This window comes from Rhinatrema bivittatum, chromosome 10 (genome assembly GCF_901001135.1).
Source record: "Rhinatrema bivittatum chromosome 10, aRhiBiv1.1, whole genome shotgun sequence".
In the NCBI taxonomy this organism is placed as follows: domain Eukaryota; kingdom Metazoa; phylum Chordata; class Amphibia; order Gymnophiona; family Rhinatrematidae; genus Rhinatrema; species Rhinatrema bivittatum.
Genome location: NC_042624.1, coordinates 105,587,483 through 105,607,111, shown reverse-complemented (window position 1 = coordinate 105,607,111; position 19,629 = coordinate 105,587,483). Strand labels below are relative to the sequence as shown.

General features: G+C 44.1%; 2 protein-coding genes across 9 annotated transcripts in view; one reads left to right on the top strand and one right to left on the bottom strand.

Annotated features, from left to right (window-relative positions):
* The window catches only part of OMA1 (OMA1 zinc metallopeptidase), an 81,547-nt gene that overhangs the window by 60,268 nt on the left and 1,650 nt on the right, over positions 1-19,629 (bottom strand). The window contains exons 1-2 of one of the 3 annotated variants that reach the window (XM_029618361.1): positions 6,248-6,499; positions 255-787 (exon numbers count right to left, since the gene is read on the bottom strand). In XM_029618361.1, the coding sequence (XP_029474221.1) occupies positions 255-787; positions 6,248-6,334 (620 nt within the window). In that variant the 5' untranslated portion in view covers positions 6,335-6,499. Of the gene's footprint in view, positions 1-254; positions 788-2,119; positions 2,394-6,247; positions 6,500-19,629 lie in introns of those variants that run through there. The other 2 variants (XM_029618364.1, XM_029618362.1) reach the window with 2 other exon arrangements.
* Positions 6,509-19,629, top strand: part of MYSM1 (Myb like, SWIRM and MPN domains 1) — a 65,269-nt gene continuing 52,148 nt past the window's right edge. For 2 of the 6 annotated variants that reach the window (XM_029618359.1, XM_029618360.1), the window contains exons 1-5: positions 6,509-6,645; positions 6,771-6,978; positions 12,004-12,082; positions 12,414-12,484; positions 13,390-13,467. In XM_029618359.1, coding sequence (XP_029474219.1) covers positions 6,923-6,978; positions 12,004-12,082; positions 12,414-12,484; positions 13,390-13,467 — 284 coding nt within the window. In that variant the 5' untranslated portion in view covers positions 6,509-6,645; positions 6,771-6,922. The other 4 variants (XM_029618358.1, XM_029618355.1, XM_029618357.1 and 1 more) reach the window with 3 other exon arrangements.

Genomic DNA, 19,629 nt, shown 5'->3' with positions numbered 1-19,629 from the left:
GAGACATGGATTCTGAAAGCACTAGTTGAGTAAATTCCTGGGAAAAGTGCAAATAACACAGAGACTAATCCTGCACTATCGCACAAAATTCTTTTCAGCAACAGTCTCACCGTATTTTGAGCATAGTATATTTTACCTCAAACAAACCATTATGCGATGCTGTTCCCACTGACAAATGTAAAAAATATACACAAATAGGCTTAGAAACATCCTGCTCACCCACAAATTTGACAATAAATGGCTTTTTTTTTTACCTGCCAAGAATGATGGCAAAAAGTTTCTGTGCTGGTTTAAGCAACAACCACACGTGAGGGGGCAACAGGACTTTAAGTACTGGTGAGGTGTGAAAGTGCCTGAATGCCTGGAAAGCATTTTCCGCAGAAACACGAGGTGAGGTCAGGCGTGGACGGAGGGTTTCTAGCCATGCACTTCCCCTGTAAGATGGCATGGACAACAGGAAGCCGTGGTTTGTCATGCAGTTCTGCATATTTACATGCACGCCTTTATTAGGATGCTTTAAAAGCAATCTAGAATTTTCGCTGGCAAAATAGCCATGGAAATTAGAGGCTGTGGCTCCAAAACAATCGTTAACTTTGCTGCGTACGCTCCGTTGTTGGTGTTTCGCTTCTGCGCAGCTCCTCTGCTCTTGCTGTCCGTGCCTTGAAGCCACAGAAGCCCTGTGCAGGTTCCTGCATTTCCCTCCGTCAACCAAGCGCAGGAACCGGAAGCTTTGTTTGGCAACTTGAAGACCGCAGAAGTTTCTTATTTTTTCCTTTCCTAGTTCAACCTGGAACACAACAAATTATGGTAAACGGAGAGAGTAAATGTAAAAAACAGTAACACATACAAGGTACAAAATGGTTGCGCACAGGCCTGGATCTAATCGTAGGCATGCCTCCAGCACCAGATTTTGATAGGTGCCAGAGCATTGCCACCGCTACTGCTGCTGTGCCTTTATCCAGGCCTGGCTCCCAGCCACTTAAAGTGGTGGTGTCCTTATCCCATGGTGACAGAAGCAGCAACTTAAAAAAAAGAAAAATTCAGCACAAGGCTTGCAGCTGCCTATTGCATTCTCTGTGCCCTGCCCCCTCCTCCTGTTACTATGGAAACTCGTATGCAGGGCAGGGCCTTGAGCATGTGGCCGCACGCTCTGCGCTTCATTTTTTTTTTTTTTTGTAAGTTGTTGCTGCTGCTGCCACTGTAGGATCAGGACACAGATGGGAATGTGATACCTTTTCCCATCTCAGATAAGGGGGAGCCTGCACTCCACCACCCTCTTATTTCGGGTGAGGGGGCCCTTCCATGGCATTGCTGATGGGCGCCGAAAATGCAATTCAGGCATTGCTTGCACAGTAGAATAGACTTTATATTTTAAATAGATTTTTTAAAAAGATATCTGGCAAGCAAAAAACAAAAAAAAACAAAACAAAAAATGTATTTAAAAGAAACTTTCAAGATCCACTGAATTCTCAGGAAGGAATTAATAAAACTGTTTATGTATTTTATTGTCTGGGGATATGTACTACTGCCTTCAATAACAAAACAATTTTTGACTATTAAAAACAAAACAGACAGTGTGTAGCTCTAAATGTACTGATATTGCAGACAGCAAATAAGACAACTGAGAAGCAACACTGGCATGTCTGTACCATAAGATTACCAAAATGGTTTAGTCTGCACCAAACCCTACAAAAAATGAGAATAAGGGACCTAAATACACATATCTTAAAGGAGAGAGTGTGGGGGGGGGGGGGGGGTGTATAATACAGATACTTGAATACCTATCAAGCATAAATAATGCACAAGCAGCAAGCATTTTTTTCAGAGGAAAAGAAGTTGTAAAACAAGATATCATGACAGGGAGGCTCAGAAAAACACCCAGCAGATAAAGACAATCAGGAGGGGCTGAGAACCAGACAAGCCAGGGTTCAAATTTTGCTGCTGTTTCTTGTGACATTGGCCAAGGCACTTTAGCCTTCATTGCCTCAAGTATCAACTTACAAGGCTGGATTTAAGCATAGCCAACAATCTGATGGTGCCTAGGGCTCCAAATTCTGAAGGTGCCTAAAAACTAGGACTCCCCCTGTCGCTTTTTGATTTCCAAGGGCAAAATTCTCACCAGCAGTCCTCTGCCTATTGATGTCATTATCTTAAATCCAGCCCTGCCAATTTAGGGGCTGATGTAACAAGCCTTGCTGAGCCTACCACCATTTTTTACTCCTGTTTTAGCTTGGGTTTTTTGGAGCTAGTTTCCCTGGTATGTAAAAAGGACTTTAGCACCAAAAATACCACACTAAATAAACTCATAGAAGGCTCAGCACGTTTGATGCAAATTTCAGGGTAATAGTCTAATTAGTTACTCCCCACCCAGGAACCCCTGCCAGAGAACCTCCTCCAGCATGGCTGCTCCTGATTGATCCTTTCACTGACGTGTCGTATTACATGGGTCCTTTATTTTTCTAAAGGGAATGGGAGGGGCCCGGGAGGAGGACTGACCTCAGACCTGCAGGCCATCTCGAGAATTTTAAAAAGGTAAGCACAAGAGAGGGAGGAACCCCTGGGATAGACCTCAGGGAGGGGCATGATATAGAACTTTTTTTTCTTTTTATCAGGCCGATACAGTACAGTGTGCTCCGACGGACGCGCATTTCCCTTACCCCTTATTCAGTAAGGGGCGGAAAATGCGCATCCAACCCGCGGCACCTAATAGCGCCCTCAACATGCAAATGAATGTTGATGGCCCTATTAGGTATTCCCGCACGATACAGAAAGTAAAATGTGCAGCCAAGCCGCACATTTTACTTTCAGAAATTAGCGCCTACCCAAAGGTAGGCGCTAGTTTCTGCCAACACCTGGAAAGTGCACAGAAAAGCAGTAAAAACTGCTTTTCTGTGCACCCTCTGACTTAATATCATGGCGATATTAAGTCGGAGATCCCGAAGGGTAAAAAAAGTTAAAAAAAAAAAAATTTAAAATGGGCCGGCGGCTGTTGGGCTGAAAACCGGATGCTCAATTTTGCCGACGTCCCGTTTCCAAGTCCGTGGCTGTCAGCGGGCTCGAGAACCGACGCCGGCAAAATTAAGCGATGACTGTCAAACCCGCTGACAGCCGCCACTCCGGGTCAAAAGGAGGCGCTAGGGACGCGCTAAGGGCTTGTTTGCATATTCTTGTCTCTATTCAATAAAGAAATCCAGATCGGACACTTGGCTGCTTATTCTGTACTGTTGCCCCCACGGCTTTGTTAGGCAGCCTTTCTTGCTGTTTCTTCAGTCCATGCAAATAGACGAGACAAAAAAAAACAGTGTCCTTTTTCAGTTTTTACTCCTGGTCTATCTGCATGCCATTAGCTTACTGCATCCCACAGGGACCTCAGCTCTAAATACCTGCGTTCAATAAAACCAGCATGAAAATCTAACTCTGATTTTAGTATGGGTTTTATTACATCAGCCCCTTAGATTGTAAAAACTGAGGCAGGGACCCATCTATTGTAGCTAAACTGTAACTCACCTTAAGCTTAGGTTTAGAGACAACTAAAGCCAAAATCCAAATACATCTAAGCCTGCTCAAGTATAACTTTTGAAGGTATTTCTTCATAAAAAAAGGTGATGAATATATGAAACAGCCTCCCAATCTAAGCAGCAGAGACAAACAGCAACAGAATTCAACAAAGCCTCGGTTAAGCACAAAAGAACCTTAGTTGCCATGAAGGACAGGGAAAGTCGGAGATCAACTTGTGGGAGACTGAAAAGGAAGGAAATAGGACAGACTCACTTGCTGACCCTTACTTCTACATACCCACAGCTGCAAACTTTTCAGATTTGCATTAATAGAATATGTTTTCTAAAAAATGTTAACAGAAAATACTATTTACAGACGTATTTCAATTTTCAAGTCAATAGCATAGATGGGAACTTGCCAGGCATGAGCGTAGTGTCCATAGTTCACAGTGGTTCACAGGCACCACCAACTTTAAAACAGGGTGTGCCATGCACCACCAACTTGGGAAGTAATCTGTCTTCTCTGGCTCTCCCTTCCCCTTCTGGAATGATAAGTGATGCTGCCCACCACTACTGTTCCCTCTAAACAGTGGTTCCGAACCCTGTTCTGGGGACCCTCCCAGCCAGTCGGGTTTTCATGCATATTCATTGTGGATATCCTGAAAACCCGACTGGCTGGGGGGTCCCCAGAACAGGGTTGGGAGCCACCACTGAAAGACGCACGCATGTGCACCCATGCACACACAACTTCCCCATTCCCAGTGCAGGAAGTCTGTCGAGGTCATGGTGGACCCCATCCCACCACAGCCTGAAGAGAAGATGAGGCCAGTGGGTCATGTTGGAGCTTCTCACCATGGCCCAAAGTGAGGAGGAGGCTGGTGAGACTGTGGTGGAGTCCATCCCACCACAGCACGAAAAGAAGATGCCGATGGGCTGTGGTGGAATCCATCCCACCACTGCCCGAATTGAGGAAGCGGCCGATGGGGCCACGGTAGAGCCCATCTCACCATGGCCCACAGCAGCGGAGACTGTGTGTGTATGCGCTCATAACTACGTGAGAACTTGTGTACCTGTGTATCTGCCACAGGTGTGAGAGCCTGGGTGCGTGTGTGTGAGGGACAGCAAGCCTGTGTGAGGGAGTATGTATGAAAGCATTGTAAATTAGTAACGACAGAAGAAAAAGACCAAATGATCCATCCAGTCTGCCTAGCAAGTTTCTTATAGTAGTAACTGCTGCTCTATGCAGGTTACCCCCAAACATTTTATGGTAAGGGTAGTAATACTTATAATCAAAATCAAGCAACAGTCAAACCCATAACAAAATTAATGCTAGCAACATTTTCACTGGGTAAGCAGCCTTCTCGATAATTCAGACAATTCTGCTTGAATGTGCTTTGCTTTTGGCCATAGAAGATACCTGTTCTTTTTTCCTTGTATGCATTATCAGTACCCCAGACTGTAAAAGTCAGGGCCCAGAGTTGGCTGACATCTAAATTCAATTCTCCTTTTCGCCCCCATCACTAAGGCATGTAATTGAGAGAGGGAGTATGTGAAAGAAAGAATGAGTTAGTATGTGTGTGAGTGAGAGAGAAGATAGTTTGTACAGCCTGACCTCCCCCAATATCTGTCTCAGGGTGACTGGAAATCAAACAATCCCAGGTATGGAGAGCAGGAGATTTTTTTTTTTTATTAGTTTTAATTAGGTGTAATTTGTTTCTATTGTTTTGAAATATATTTTTTGGGGAAATATTAACTTTTAAATTATTGGATGTTTTATTCATCAGATGCTTTGAAATATTTTATTGATGTTTGGGAAATATTAGATCAAACTTATGCAAGTTTTTTTAATTATTGGATTTGTCAGCTGTATTGACATTTATTCTTATTAGCCTGGTTTTAATATTATGAATGTTTTATATCGCTTGATTTTAAGGCTTGATATTTTGAGAGGAATGATGATGTTTGTTTTTCCACTGTTGCACAACATTGCAGTCAGGCTTCTGGTTTCCAGTATAATTTTTGTTGGCATGTTTCTATTCTGTATTTGGTGAGGGTTTGTCTATATTTTAAAGGTCTAGTTCTTGTGTAACTTTAATTCTTGCTGTGAAAATTATGCCACTTATCACATTATGGTCATCTCTTCCTCATTTCTATTTTAAACAGAAGTTTGCTGTTTGTTAATTTCACTTGCATGTAAGAAAGCCGTGTTGAATGTTTTTGCCGAAAATATTTTTTTCATTCACATTTTATTGTAACTGCTGTTAGTAGATTAGGCTTGGGTTGCTGTGAACATAAGACTTTTTGTATCAAAGAATAGTAGTGCTCACCAGGTAATGTAGAAGGGTGTACTGTGTTCTAGAGCATATGGCAATAGCAAATGTTCTGGTGCACCACCAGCTTCAGCAGTCACCCCATGCCCTTGCCCGTTAACAGTGCTAAAGAAAGGTGAACTATGACCACCAGGGGCGGACTGACTGTGCCCGGGGGCCCACAGCACTGTTGCCTGGCCTCGGATGGGCGGTTAAAGGCCCATGACCCTTATTGCCCGGGGAGCCCTGATCACTGTCAGTCCACCCCTGATGACCAGTGACGGCGGAATCGCGAACCTTGCCAGACAGCCGGGCCTGCTTTACCAAACTTTTTATCCGCCAGAGACAAGAGAATGGGGGAGAAGCGTTAGGTTAACGAGGCCGCAGTGTCCTCCCTAACCAACATTTCCAGCAGGCGCAGCTGCCTTTCTCGGTACTTACCGGAGCCCCACAAACTCTGGGAAGGAAAGGTAAGACCCCCACAGAGGTAGCGCCCCGGGCTCTGAGCCTGCAGCACAGGCTGTTCATTCTCGGGTGTAGGAGCACTCCACAGCTGATTTATATTAAAAAAAAAAAAAAAAGTCTGTCTGTCGGCCCCGAATAGGAAAAACGGACCCCAAGAATCCGATCCCCCGCGGTGTCCGCACAACCACTCTCTCCACCTGTCCTGCACACTCTAAACTGGCTGACTTCCGCGGTGACGTCACTGCCGCCTTACGCGCAGCCGCCAGAAGGAGGGGGGGGGAAAGAGCGCTTCGCAGAGGCCTTGGTTAGCGGCTCCCTGTGACGTCAGTGTTTTCCTCCCCCTCCCCACCGAAAGAAGGCCTAGGGTTAGCTCGGTAGGAGTTTCCATCCCCAGCCTCTCCTGCCACTGTGTCTCTGCAAACGTACTGTACCTCCTGTGGGTTTATTTATTCGTTATATACTTAATATATATATATATTTTTTTTGGTTTGTTTTGCAGGCCATGTCTCGTTCAGTCTTCTGCAGCCGCCGGGCCTCCCGCAGCCCGGCACTGCTTGGGCCCTTCTGCTGTGAGTAGGAAAGAGCCTGCGAGGATCGCGCTGCTGCTGGGCAAGGTGCCCAGCCTGGAAGGGTCCGTGCTGCCGGCTCACCATGGCGGAAGAAGCGGATGTGGATATCGAAGGGGACGAGGCTGAAGTGATGCGAGGGTGAGGAGAGATGGATCTGCGCGACAGGAAGCAGATAGGGCCTCCTATTTGGTTTTAGTGTTGGTTGCTGCTTGCACGCTTGTCTTGCAGAAGTCGCTCCTCATTTCAGTAGGGTCTGTATGGCATGCATTGAGAAGTAGGTTTAACAGGTTTTTTAGTCTTCCCATGGGGCTCCCCTCTCCTCCCAGCACATCAACCCAAAAAATCAAAACAAAAAAAAAAAAAGTTACGTTTTAATCTAGATTCTAGCCTTTAGCAGTTGCTATTTCTTTGATTCGGCACCAGAATAAAATAAATGCTTATTGGTGCTGTGTTGACTCAGAGGCAGTGCATCTCAAATCCTTTTTGCGTTAGCTTTATTACATATCTCGCTGCTTGTTTTAATGGCTAGTTGGCGATCTGGCTGCTTAAAGGTTAGAGGACAGTTAGATGTGATGGTGCTACCCCTAGGCCCTGCAGAGTACAACCTGTCTGCAGAGCTCTGCAGTGATAAAGGAAGTGGGATCAATGCAAATATTTTAGACTCGAAGTCTGGGCTTCTCAGTCCACTCAAGTGGAGACTTAGAGGCTAATTTTCAAGGATTTACATATGTAAATGTAGCAATTTTCATAAGCCCACTTACATCAGTAAAATGAATTTCCACATGTATAACCCATTTTTAAGCATGTAAAGCTTTTGAAAATCAGGCTCTTAGTTTAATGCAAATCTGCTTGCTTGTTCACTATGTTTTGCGGTCATGTTGTCCCACCAGGTCAATCAACAAGGGATCCCTTCATGTACCCTCTCTAAAAATGGAACACCTTTCCACCACAAGGGAACGTGCCATCTCAATCACAGGCCCCTCACATTGGAACACCCTGCCATCAAACTCCATCTTGAATCCTGCCATTTCAAATTTAGAAAGAAACTAAAAACATGGCTATTCACACAAGCATTCCCCGACTAGCTACTTTCGCCCTTCCCCAGATCTCACTTCTGTCTTCCCCTGAGCATATCCCGCCTCCATCCTTAATACCATGCGAATCTGTACACCTATGCACTCTTGTACATATTGTATATAATTAACATATGTTATTGTTATCTATCTCGATATGTATTAATAGTTGCAACATGTTAGGAAGCAACGCTTTGAACCTTAATTCCTTAGGTTCAGAACCTTTTTGCCAGTTACTCTGTATTTCTATGCCTTTCTATGCGTTCTCACGGCCCATACCTTATTATTCCCTGTTTAATGTATTTCCAAGCTATTATTATAATGTAAACCGATGTGATGTACACACTAACACAGGTATATAAAAAACTTTTAAAATAAATATATGTACATCTGAAATACACCCCTCCAATATCCCTAAAGCATGGGCAAGAACTAAGTCAAAAATAGAGCTTTCCTGATGCATTGGAACCGTGATAATTTGTTCAGAATCGAGAGCAGTTAGCACAGCAGGCAGCTCTTGCATTAGAGGAATCATCCCAGTGAATATTATAATCTCCAAGAACCATAGGTTGTCCAACTTAACATACAAATTAATAATAAACTTCGCATATAACCAAAAGGTTCTGAAGAATCCTGTAAGGGAGGGCAATACAAAAAATGTATGTGGTGGAAAGGTGTTCCATTTGGCATTCATATCTTGGAACAGATCTGACTGATAACTGAAAAGCTTGGATGGACTTCTTACAAATCAGCAGAACCTCCTCTCCTCTCTCTTACCTTGTCTAAGCTGGTAAAAAGACACCATCTGATTAAGTAATATATTATCAGTGTCAGACAACCACGATTCAGTGACACATAGCAAGTCCGTGCTGGAGTCAAAAAGTAGTGAAGAAATTATATTTCTTTTATGCAATATAATTGTGCTGTGGGCAGATTTCACACTTTGCCCTCTGCCTTCAGTTTGGTCAGATGCCTCAAAAATTATTACATCTGTAAAACTTTTCTCTAGGAGGGTTTTTGTAGCAGATAGGCTTGCATGACCAGCACCAATAACCACCGTTCAAGGCTCTCCTTTTCCCCATTGGCCATTACTAAGAGGATCCTCCGTGCTGTCTGAAGATGTTTCACCACCGTGCATGCCATCCAAGCTCTCTGTATGAGACAAGTCTTAAGACAAGGAAGCACCGCGGCTGGCCTCTGCCTTTCCCCACTCGGAAGCATAGCGACCACCCTGGGGGGTACCTGTCTCTGAATGTCCAAGCAGAACCTGGCGATTTCTGACTCGTCCGTTCTCCTTTCACTCTGGCTCTTTCCCACCACTGTTACCACCACTACTTGCACCACAGCCACCGCTGACTGCTCACAGCCATCGCCAGCAGTTTTCCCCTGCATGGGCCAGGCTCTGCCCCTCTCTGGTTTGGACTCAACCTGCCCTTTTACCTTAGGGCTGAATTTTTAGCAGCCAATCAAAGAACAGGGAGTTTATCTTTTTATAAATCCTATTTTTTTGTAGGTATTCAGTCCACTGTTCCCACAAATCAATCTCCTTTCATTTGCCTTTTAACAACCTGCTTTCCTCCATATGTAACTAGAGTCTATTATGCATGTGCTAAAATCTTTTCTCTATCTGGAGAGATTCCTCTCCTCTCCATTTACTCATGTCAGCCTCCCCACTTCCAACCCTTAGCCTCACCTACTACGATGTGCTAATTACTGTCTTCATTAACCTACGTATTTAAAATGATTTTTCTTTGTTGGCACTATATTTTGAGTTTGTGGGAGGGGGTTGAGAAGCCCTGTACACTAATGTGGTGGAGCATATAGTTGTGCTCATAAGTTTACATACCCCTGGCAGAATTTGTAAGATGTGTAGCATTTTAAGAAAACATGAGGGATCAGACAAAACTTGTGTTATTTTTGATGTGTTTCAAATTAAACTATTTTATTCATCACAGAATAGCACGAACATTAAACAAACCAGGGCAGTAAAGGAAATAATAAAATGGTCCTGTTCAAAAGTTTGCATACCCTTACTTCTCATTGTGTATTGTCCCCTTTTGCATCAATGACGGCTTGCAATCTTTTGTGATAGTTGTGAATGAGACCCTTTATTTTCTCATGTGGTAAAGCTGCCCATTCCTCGTGGCAAAAAGCTTCCAGATCCTGTCAATTATTTGGTTGTTTAGCACGAATTGCATGTCTGAATTCTCCCCAAAGTGGCTCAGTGATGTTGAGGTCAGTCCTGCAGCTGCTAAAGGGTCGACTTGGCCTTATGTTTCGCATCGTAGTCATGTTGGAAAGTCCAAGTGTGCTTCATGCGCAGCTTCTTGGCTGAAGAATGCAAATTCTCCTCCAATATTTTCTAATAAGATGTGAAACTGATCCTGCCATCAATTTTGACTAAATTTCCTGGGCCACTGTAGCTCACACCCCACCCAAAACAGCAGAGATCCACCTCCATGCTTCGCATTAGGGATAGTGTTGACTCCTCCCGAAACATAGCATTTATGTTTGTGACCATAAGGTTTAATTTTGGTTTCATCGCTCCAAATTATTTTGTTCCGGTTTGGCGTATTGTAAGCAGACTGTTTCGTGGTGTTGGTACAGCAATGGCTTTTTTTTCTTGCAACTCCACCATGCTGCCCATTTTTGTTCAAGTATCTCCTTATTGTGCATGCTGAAACACCCAAACCACTTTGTTTCAGTGAAGCCTTTATTTCAGTAGAAGTTACTTGTGGATTTTTCTTTGCATCCCAATAAACTTTCCTGGCAGTTGTCTAAAATCTTTCTTGATCTGGCTTGGCATTAATGAAATCCATAATTTTCCACTTCTTGATCAGAGTTTGAACAGCACTGATTGGCATTTTCAAATCTTTGGATATCTTTTTATATCCTTTTCCTGATTTATAAAGTTGAACTACTTTTGCTCGCAGATCCTTTGACAGTTCTTTTGCTTTCCCTATGCTTCAGTAATCATCAAAGTCAGTGCAGCCCTGGATGAAATGCACAGGGGTTTCTCAAGAGTTAATAAAAACTCATTGACTATTTATATATAGACACTAATTACAATCAAGGCACAGGTGTGGATATTAACCTGTGTGTGAAAGCTTGAGTGTATATTATCAACCCAGACAGTCAAAGGTATGTAAACTTTTGAACAGGACCATTTTAATATTTCCTTTATTTCTATGGTTTGTTTAATGAGTGTGCTATTCTGTAATGCAAAATAATTTAATTTGAAACACATTAAAATAATAGATGTTTTGTCCGATCACTCATGTTTTGTTAAAATGCTACACATTTTACAAACTCTGCCAGGGATATGTAAACTTATGAGCACCACTGTGTAACTGGTGACCATTACTTTCATAGTAAGATACCACAATGGTGTGCCATTGTCTATGGCACACCACAGCACTGGTGGTCTCCTAGCCAAATACTAGCTTAGCTGGGCTGACCATACTTTGTTTTTAAGATATGATAGGCTCAGGCTTACTCTAGATTGTGGTGTTATGTAATTGTACATTATCTTTGCTCATGTATAAAAACTTTACGCTGATTGAATAACCGCAACATGTAAGAGTTCACGGTGCAATTAAATTTAAGTCTTCTTTTTTTTTTTTGTACAACTCTGGAATTTTTTTGGTAGAGACATATAGAACATAAGAAATTGCCATACTGGGTCAAACTGAGAGTCCATCAAGCTTAGCATCCTGTTTCCAACAGTGGCTAGTCCAGGTTACAGGTACCTGGCAAGCACCCAAACGGTAAATAGAACCCATGCTACTAATGCCAAGTCAACTGAATTAATAGCAGTTTATGGCCTTTTCCTCCAGGAACTTATCCAAATCTTTTTTAAACCCAGCTACACTGACTATCCTAACCACATCCTCCAGCAACAAATTCCAGAGCCTAATTGTGTTGATTGAGAGAGAATTTTCTCCAATTTGTTTTAAGTGTGCTACTTTCTAACTTCTTGGAGTGCCGCCTAGTCCTTCTATTATCTGAAAGAGTAAATAACAGATTCACATTTACTTTTGAACCATGTAATAGGTTGTCTGTGTCTTTCTGTGTTGTATTTGTACTGCAGAGATTATGAACGAGCAGCTGGTGGTTTCAAACAGGATCCTTACCTTGATTCAACCTGGAGGACTGATATTGGCCTCACAGTAAGTATTTTATTACAAAGGGTTGACTCGTGTTTACAATCAACAAACCAGGGTTCAGATTCCACTGCCGTGCCTTATGAACTTGGGCGAGTCACTTTACCACCTTGCCTCAGGTACAAACTTGGACAGGGAAAAAATACCTATAGGAGCTGAATGTAATCCGCTTTGAAGTACCAAAAAGCGGAAAATGTCTTCTTTTTTTTTTTTTAATTCTTAGAGTTGGGTTTTGATATATCTATAGTTGAGTTGTCTGTTATGTTTGCTTTGTGATCATTAACACAATTCTTATCAAGAATCAATATGTAGAAAATGTCCAATTTCCTTATTTCAGCCCTGGACCTTGGATAACTCCATCAGTGAGGAGAACAGGGCAATTATTCAGAAAATGCTGCTTGAGGAAGAGTATCCTTTTTGAAATCTCTATTTCTACTTTCAGCACCCTTTCGAGGAAAAAACAGTGTGGTGTTCATGTTTGTTAGAACACGTAAAGCACGTATTTTTGGTTTCGCACGTACATTTTACCAGGGGAGAAAAGCAGTTTAAGGGCCTTCCTGGGTGGAGTTCAGAAGTGCATCTGGTAGTTGCTGTTTTGAGATGTATGTGTCTACAGTACCAGACTTATTTATACACTTTTATACCTGCTAACTGACTCTCACAAGTGGCATTGGACTTGCGGGTTGCCTGCAGTTTTTGGTTGGGAGGTCTGGGTGAACTGGTGGAAGTATTGGAGAAGTGGTAATTCCAAGTATGCATGCAAGTATTTTCAACATTGTATATCTGCATAGTTTAGACACAGAGGCAGGTATTTTCAAATTCTGGGGGTTTATTTGTGCAGTGTCACGATTATTTCTTGTGAAAACTATACGAGGGTATGTTTTGTAAAATGGGTAGAGAAAGTATGCATTTTCTTGTATTGGAAATATACTTGCATACTTTCAGAGAAGAAATATACAGTATTTTATAAATTACAGTTCCTGCCACACAATTTATAAAATACTAGCATTAATCTCCATGTGTCCACTTATGCTTGCAAATGCTGTACTGTGGATAGGTCTGAAAGTTGAGCTCTTAGGGCAAACTTTAAAAAGGTATGTTGCATGGTTTGTGGAAATTGTGGAAAACTAGGCTTACATAGCAGTAGATTGACTTGAGGCAGCTGTATCAACCCTGTTTTAGTATTTGTTATATTGCTGTGGGTTTGCATATCTGGCATACTAGTATAGTATTCAATATTAGACATCATTTTGCTCTCTTTTTTGAGTCTACCTTTATTTTTAGTTACCAAATATTCCTTAGTGATTTTTCAGGTATTACTTGTCTAATAAACCTCTTCCACAAAACTTCTGGCCCAATGCAGAAGAAAGTGGCAGGAGGTACCTGAAAAGGTAAGTGCAGGAATCTTCTGGTTACTTGTTTAAGGGAAAATTCACTAGGGGTACCTACAGATTTCCTAAACTATTTTGTCAACAAAAATACCCCTAGGGAGGGTAGTTTTCAAAGGGACTTTAGAAAACTGTGCAGCCAGTACATGTGTAAAATATACGTGCATACACACACTGCATAATTGTATGCACATACAGGTAAATTTTCAAAAGGATTTACATGTGTAACTGTAACTACTATTGTAGCAATTTTCAAAATCCATTTACCTATGTAAAGTGCACTCACGTGAGCAAATCCTATGGATGATTCAATGGCATATATTGTAGCAATTTTCATAAGCCCACTTATTGGAGTAAAGAGCATTTTCTTGAGTAAAACCCAGTTTTGGTTGTGTAAATGCTTTTTAAAATCGGGCCCATAGGGCAGAGGTGTTTGAGAGGGTGGAGTCTGAGCAGGTTTGGGGCTTATGTGCATACTTCTTGATTTTAAAAAGCGTGTGTGTAAATTCTCTCCTAAAAACTGCACACACCAAATAGCAGGAGTAATTGTGTGTATGGTATTTTGCCAGAATAATTTTCAAAGCGGACTTATGTGTGTATCTGCTTTGAAAACTGGTGTAACTTACACTACTACTAATCGTTTATAAAGTGTTACTAAATATATGCAACATTTTGCAGATGGACGTAAGAGGCAATCCTTGCTCCATGGAGCTTACAATTTACATGACAAATGAGTCACTGGGAAGAATTTGTTGTATCTGTTGTAGAGACAGAGGTGCCAAAGGCAGCCTAAAAAAAAAAGTGAGGTTTTTTTTTAAAGCCTGGATTTGAATGTGGCCAGAGAGGGACATGACACGGCCATGAATGGAGTCTATTCTAGGCATGCAGCACAGCAAAATGGTTAATGCAGTGACAGGAATTGGTGGTAGATAAAGAGTGATTTGGCCTTTGAACAGAGTTCACAGGGAAAGATATAGGGGGAGAGAAGTGAAGATAGATCATGAAGAGCTGAAGATTGAAATCATTTGTAGACATGCAAGGGAAGTTTGAACCATATGCAGAAGCAGTCAGGGAGCCAGTGTAACAATTTGAGGAGAGGGGTTTATTTATTTATTTTAAATATTTGTTACCTGCCCTTCAATAGTTCAGGGTGGGGTACAATAAAACATATATATAAACTCAAGATAAAATGTAAAATAAAACCATATTATGTAGATGATAATACAGAAATCCAAATCGGAGATCAAACAAGCAAGGAATAAAATGGTTAGATTGATTTTTTCAAATTCGCCTTTGAAACAGTCTTGAGGGCTCCCTTAAAGGACGTTGTGTCCATCAAGTTTCTTAAATGTGCTGAGGGTGAGTTCCAGAGGGCAGGAGCGGCAATAGAAAATGTGCTGTCCCTTGTTTCGTCAAGGTGAGTAAGCTTCACAGAGGGCATATCAAGGAGACATTGATTGGAGGATCGTAGAGCGCGAGATAGAGTTTAATGCTTCAGGGTTGAGGATATCCATGGAGAGGTGACATTCAGTAGGCTGTGCATGGTGATTGCCAATTTATATTGATACATTAACAGTGTGGAGAAAGGTGATTCAGTAGGAGGCCTGTGAAGAGCAAGTTGCAGTAGACTAAATGAGAGGATAAGAGAATGGATGAGCATTTTGGTAGCATGCTCTGATTGGAAGGGATACATTTTAGCAATGTTACAGGAGGGTAGGCAACTCCAGTCCTCAAGTGCTGCAAATAGGTCTGTTTTTCAGGATATCCACAAATAATATGCTTGAAATATATTTGCCCTGAGTGCCTCCATTGCATGCAAATATATGCCATGAATATTCATTATGGATATCCTAAACACCAAGCCTTTTAATGGCACTCGAGAACTGGTAGTACCTATCCCTGTTTATAGATGAAGAAACATACTTTCCTTTTTGTACCCTGGATCAGTTCAGATGAGTAGGTTTATGCATCCCTACCAGTAGATTGAGGCAGAAAACAAAACTTTGAGGCACTGCTACATAACTGAGAGTGCCACCTGCAGTACCTCAATATTTCTCTGTCTCCAGCAGATGGCAGAGGTGCAAACCTGCAGTCTGGAGTCGTTTGAACAAAAAAGGATAAGATAAGAGGATTTGGCTCCCTGAGGTGTTAGGTTCCTTCGTGGGCCATCCCTCGGGTGGAGCAGAACAAGCTGGGGGTTGGTAATCCCTGTCTGGACTTGGCCCTTCTTTACAGGGGGAGTAAATAGCCAGCGGTCCTGGTTCCCTCTCTCCCTCAGTGGGCCTGTCTCCTTAACCTCCTGTTTCCAGAAGCAGGGGAGTAGTTCTTTCCCCCTTTTAGTTGTGGCCTGTCTCTTTAGTTTAAAAAAAGAGGCTCTGTTTATTTTTAGGCCTGATCATGTGTGCAGGCCAGACTGCCCCGACATGCCGGCTCCCGTGCAGTGCGGCAGACTTTGCCGCAGCTGCGGTTTGAGGCAAGCTCGCCTCGATGCGGCCTTGTTTTGCCGCGAATGTGCATTGTGGGCGGGGTGGACCAGGACCTTGGCAGGACCCTCGGGAAATGGCGCAAAGGTACAGGCAGCTGGGACGGCTCTGGGGGGCCAGAAGAGCCGGCAGCCATTTCGGCAGCACATGCTGAAGTGCAAACTGCCATTTCTGAGCCCAAGGATTCTCCCCCCAATCTTTTTGCCTGTGGGAAAGGACCCTGCTGGTGGCAGGGGACGAGAAGGGGTTTGTAAAGAAGCCGCTCAGGAATCTTCCTCCTCTGACCTGGAGGCTTTTTCCACAGAGTTTGGGCTTCTCCTTCATAAGGCTTATTTAGCCAGGAAGGAACTAGGGGCAAAGAGACCCTTGCCTAGGAAGTCCTGGACAGCCAAAAAGGCAAGATGGCCCGCGGAGTCGGGAGGGATCCTGTGTATGCTGGGACTCAGGCACGCCCTGGAGGAGGACGATTCATCGGATAGCCTGGATGAACCTGAGCAGCTTCAAGGGGGTCCGGTGAGACCGGACAAGGACCCTGTTGGTTCCCTGGGAGATCCGGGCAGGACCCGGAGCGGGTCTGCCAGGTCTTGGCGTTGGCGGCACAAAGGCTCCTGTGGCTGTGAAATTGGTCATCAGACGTGAAGTCTAAAGCACGGCTATCAAACCTCCCCTTCAGGGGGAAGCACCTCTTCGGGTAAGACTTGGAGCAGCTCATGAAGCAGTTGGGACAGTCGAAAGGCAATAAATGACCTGAGGACAAGAAGGGTCCTAGGAAGTTCTTTCCACCACGAGCCCGTTTTCGAGAGGCTAGAAGATTTCGGGCGAGCAGAGCCTCTGCAGGCATCACAGAAACAGAATTCGGGCAGACAGCAACCCTTTCGGAATCAGCACATAACCTCGAGAGATGGTGGTTCCCAAAGGGGGAGCGGAAGGAAGGTTGGGCAATGAAGGCGTGTTTGTCCACACCTCTCTGGAAGCTATCGGAGGGAAGCGCTCTCTCTTTTTACGAGGAGTGGACCAGAATCATGTTAGACTGGTGGGTCTTGGAGGTAGTAAGAGATGGTTATGCTTTAGAATTTTCTCAGCCACTCAGGGACGCCTTTGTAGTCTCCTGCTGCGTCTTGCAGTGCGGGTCGGTGCTACAGCGCTTACAACTTTTGTGCACCATTGTTCCGGTGCCTGCTCAGGAGAGGGGGCCAGGTATTCTGAGTACTTCGTGGTGCCAAAGAAAGAGGGGACCTTTTGGCCCATTCTCAATCTGCAGAAGGTAAATGCAGCCCTCCAGGTGCCGCATTTTCGGATAGAGACACTGCACAGAGTGATTACAGCAGTGAGCAAAGGGGAATTTCTAGCGTCCTAGGACTTGTCAGAGGCCTGTCTTCATATCCCCATTCGGCCTGAACATCAGAAGTTCATGGTTGTGGGATAACATTTTCAGTTTTGAGCTCTTCCCTTTGGGTTGTTGACGGCGCCACACTCATTCACAAAGGTGATGTTGGTAGTGGCAATGGCACTCAGGAAGGAGGGCTTCCTGGTCCACCCTTACCTGGATAATTGGCTGATAAGAGCAGTCGGAGGTAGTGTGGTCGCTCAGTCCAGCGTATTCTTAAGCTTCTGGGGGCATTGAGCTGGGTGACTAACCTCACAAAGAGTCATCTGAAGCCGACCCAGTCTGGTTGCATGCTTTGCTAGACGGCTGGAGAAAGTGTTCTTGACTTCGGAGAGAGTCCTCAAGCTGCAGAGTCAGGTTCTTCAGTAGCTGAGCCTGTCAGTGCCCAAGGTTTAATTACCTGCAGGTCCTGGAGTCCATGGCTTCTACACTGGATTTAGTGTCATGGGCTTCTGCTCACATGGGTCCTCTGCAGGGGGGCTCTGTTATCCCGTTGGAATCCGCTGTCAGAGGAATTTCAGCTTCCTTTACCATTGCCAGAGGATGCCAGGTCCAGTGTTTCGTGATGGCTGTTGCAGCACAATCTGGAGAAGGGAATGGATCTGGAAATACCCGACTAGGTACTGGTAACCACAGATGCCAGCCTCTCTGGATGGGGGGACAGTTTGTCAAGGGAAGTTGGCCAGGGGGGCAGTGGTTGCCGGAGGAGGAGGCTTGGTTGATCAATCGACTGGAAACCAGGGCAGTACGCAAGGTCTTGTTGGTGTTTCTTCCATTCACTCGGGACAAGTCGGTGCGAGTATTCTTGGACAGTCGACAACAGTAGTGTACATCAGTCATCAAGGCGGAATGAAGAGCCTTCTAGAGGCACTGGAGGCACGGAGCTGTTCGTGTGGGCGGAGTAACATTTGGAGAGATTTGCAAGGTGGGGCAAACTAGTAATAGACCTCATGACAACTCCAGCGAATGCGAAAACGGATCGCTTTTTCAGTCACAAACGGGAGGTCGGATCGGAGGGCAATCGAGCTATCGTGCAACCGTGGCCAACACACCTCTTGCTGTATGTGTTTCCTCTGTGGCTGCTTGTAAGACGGGTGCTGCAGTGCATTGAGATTCATCTGGGCAGAGTAATTCTGGTGGTGTCAGAGTGGCCGAATTGGCCGTGGTTTGCAGACCTTCTGCTTCTGGCGGTAGATGGGCCTGTTCGCTTGGCTCATCTCTCAGGGTTACTTCGACAGGGACCTGTATTTTCAGACCGGGAGCATCACTTCTGTCTAGCTGCTTGGTTTTTGAGAGATGGCAGTTACGTTTGAAGGGATATTCTGAGCCGGTGATTGCTACTTTGCTTCAGGATAGACCTTCCACTTCAATGGCTTATGTCCAGGTGTGGAGAGTTTTCGAATCCTGGTGTTTGCTGAATAGTGTGCATCCCTTAAAGGTGGATATCCTGCAGATCTTGGCCTTCTTAGAGTGGGTTGTCTAAGGAGTTACCGTATAATTCCCTTCGAGTCCAAGTAGCAGCTTTGGATGCCCCTGCATGGTAGGATTCAGGGAAGATCACTGACGTCTCATCCGGATGTGGCTCGTTTCCTAAAAGGGGTAAAGCATCTGCATCCTCCAGTGCAGAATATCTGTCTGGCGTGGAATCTGAATTTGGTTCTTTGGGTGCTGTGTGGCCCTCCTTTTTGAGCCAATACAAACAGCGTCATTGAAGAATTTAACCCTGAAGACTTTTCCTGGTGGCCATGTGTTCAGCTAGGCAAATTTCTGAGCTGCAAGCATTGTGTAGGGACCTTTTCCTGCGTTTTTCAGATGATGGGGTTTCTTTACGTATGGTTCCTTCTTTTTTGCCAAAGGTAATGTCCTCTTTTCACCTTAATCAGGTGGTCGAGCTTCTGACTTTTCTGAACTTGACAGCCGATTCTTCGATGGGTAGGGAACTTCACTTATTGGATGTGGATCATATCCTTTTGTGATATCTCAAGATGACGAATCCGTTTCGGAGATCAAATTATCTGTTTGTCCTGTTCAGTGGAGCAAAGAAGGGAAATAAGGCTTCCAAGGGCACTATTGCACGCTGGTTAAAAGAGATAATAGCTTTGGCTTACATCTGCAAGAGCCAGCCGGTGCTGGAGGGTTTGCAAGCGCATTCCACTAAAGGCACAGACATCTTCGTGGGTGGAGTGTCAGCTGCTTTCTCTGCAGGAGATCTGTCATGCGGCAACATGGTCTTTTCACATTTACCAAACATTACCACTTAGATGTGCGGGCTCCAGAGGAAGTGACGTTTGGGGA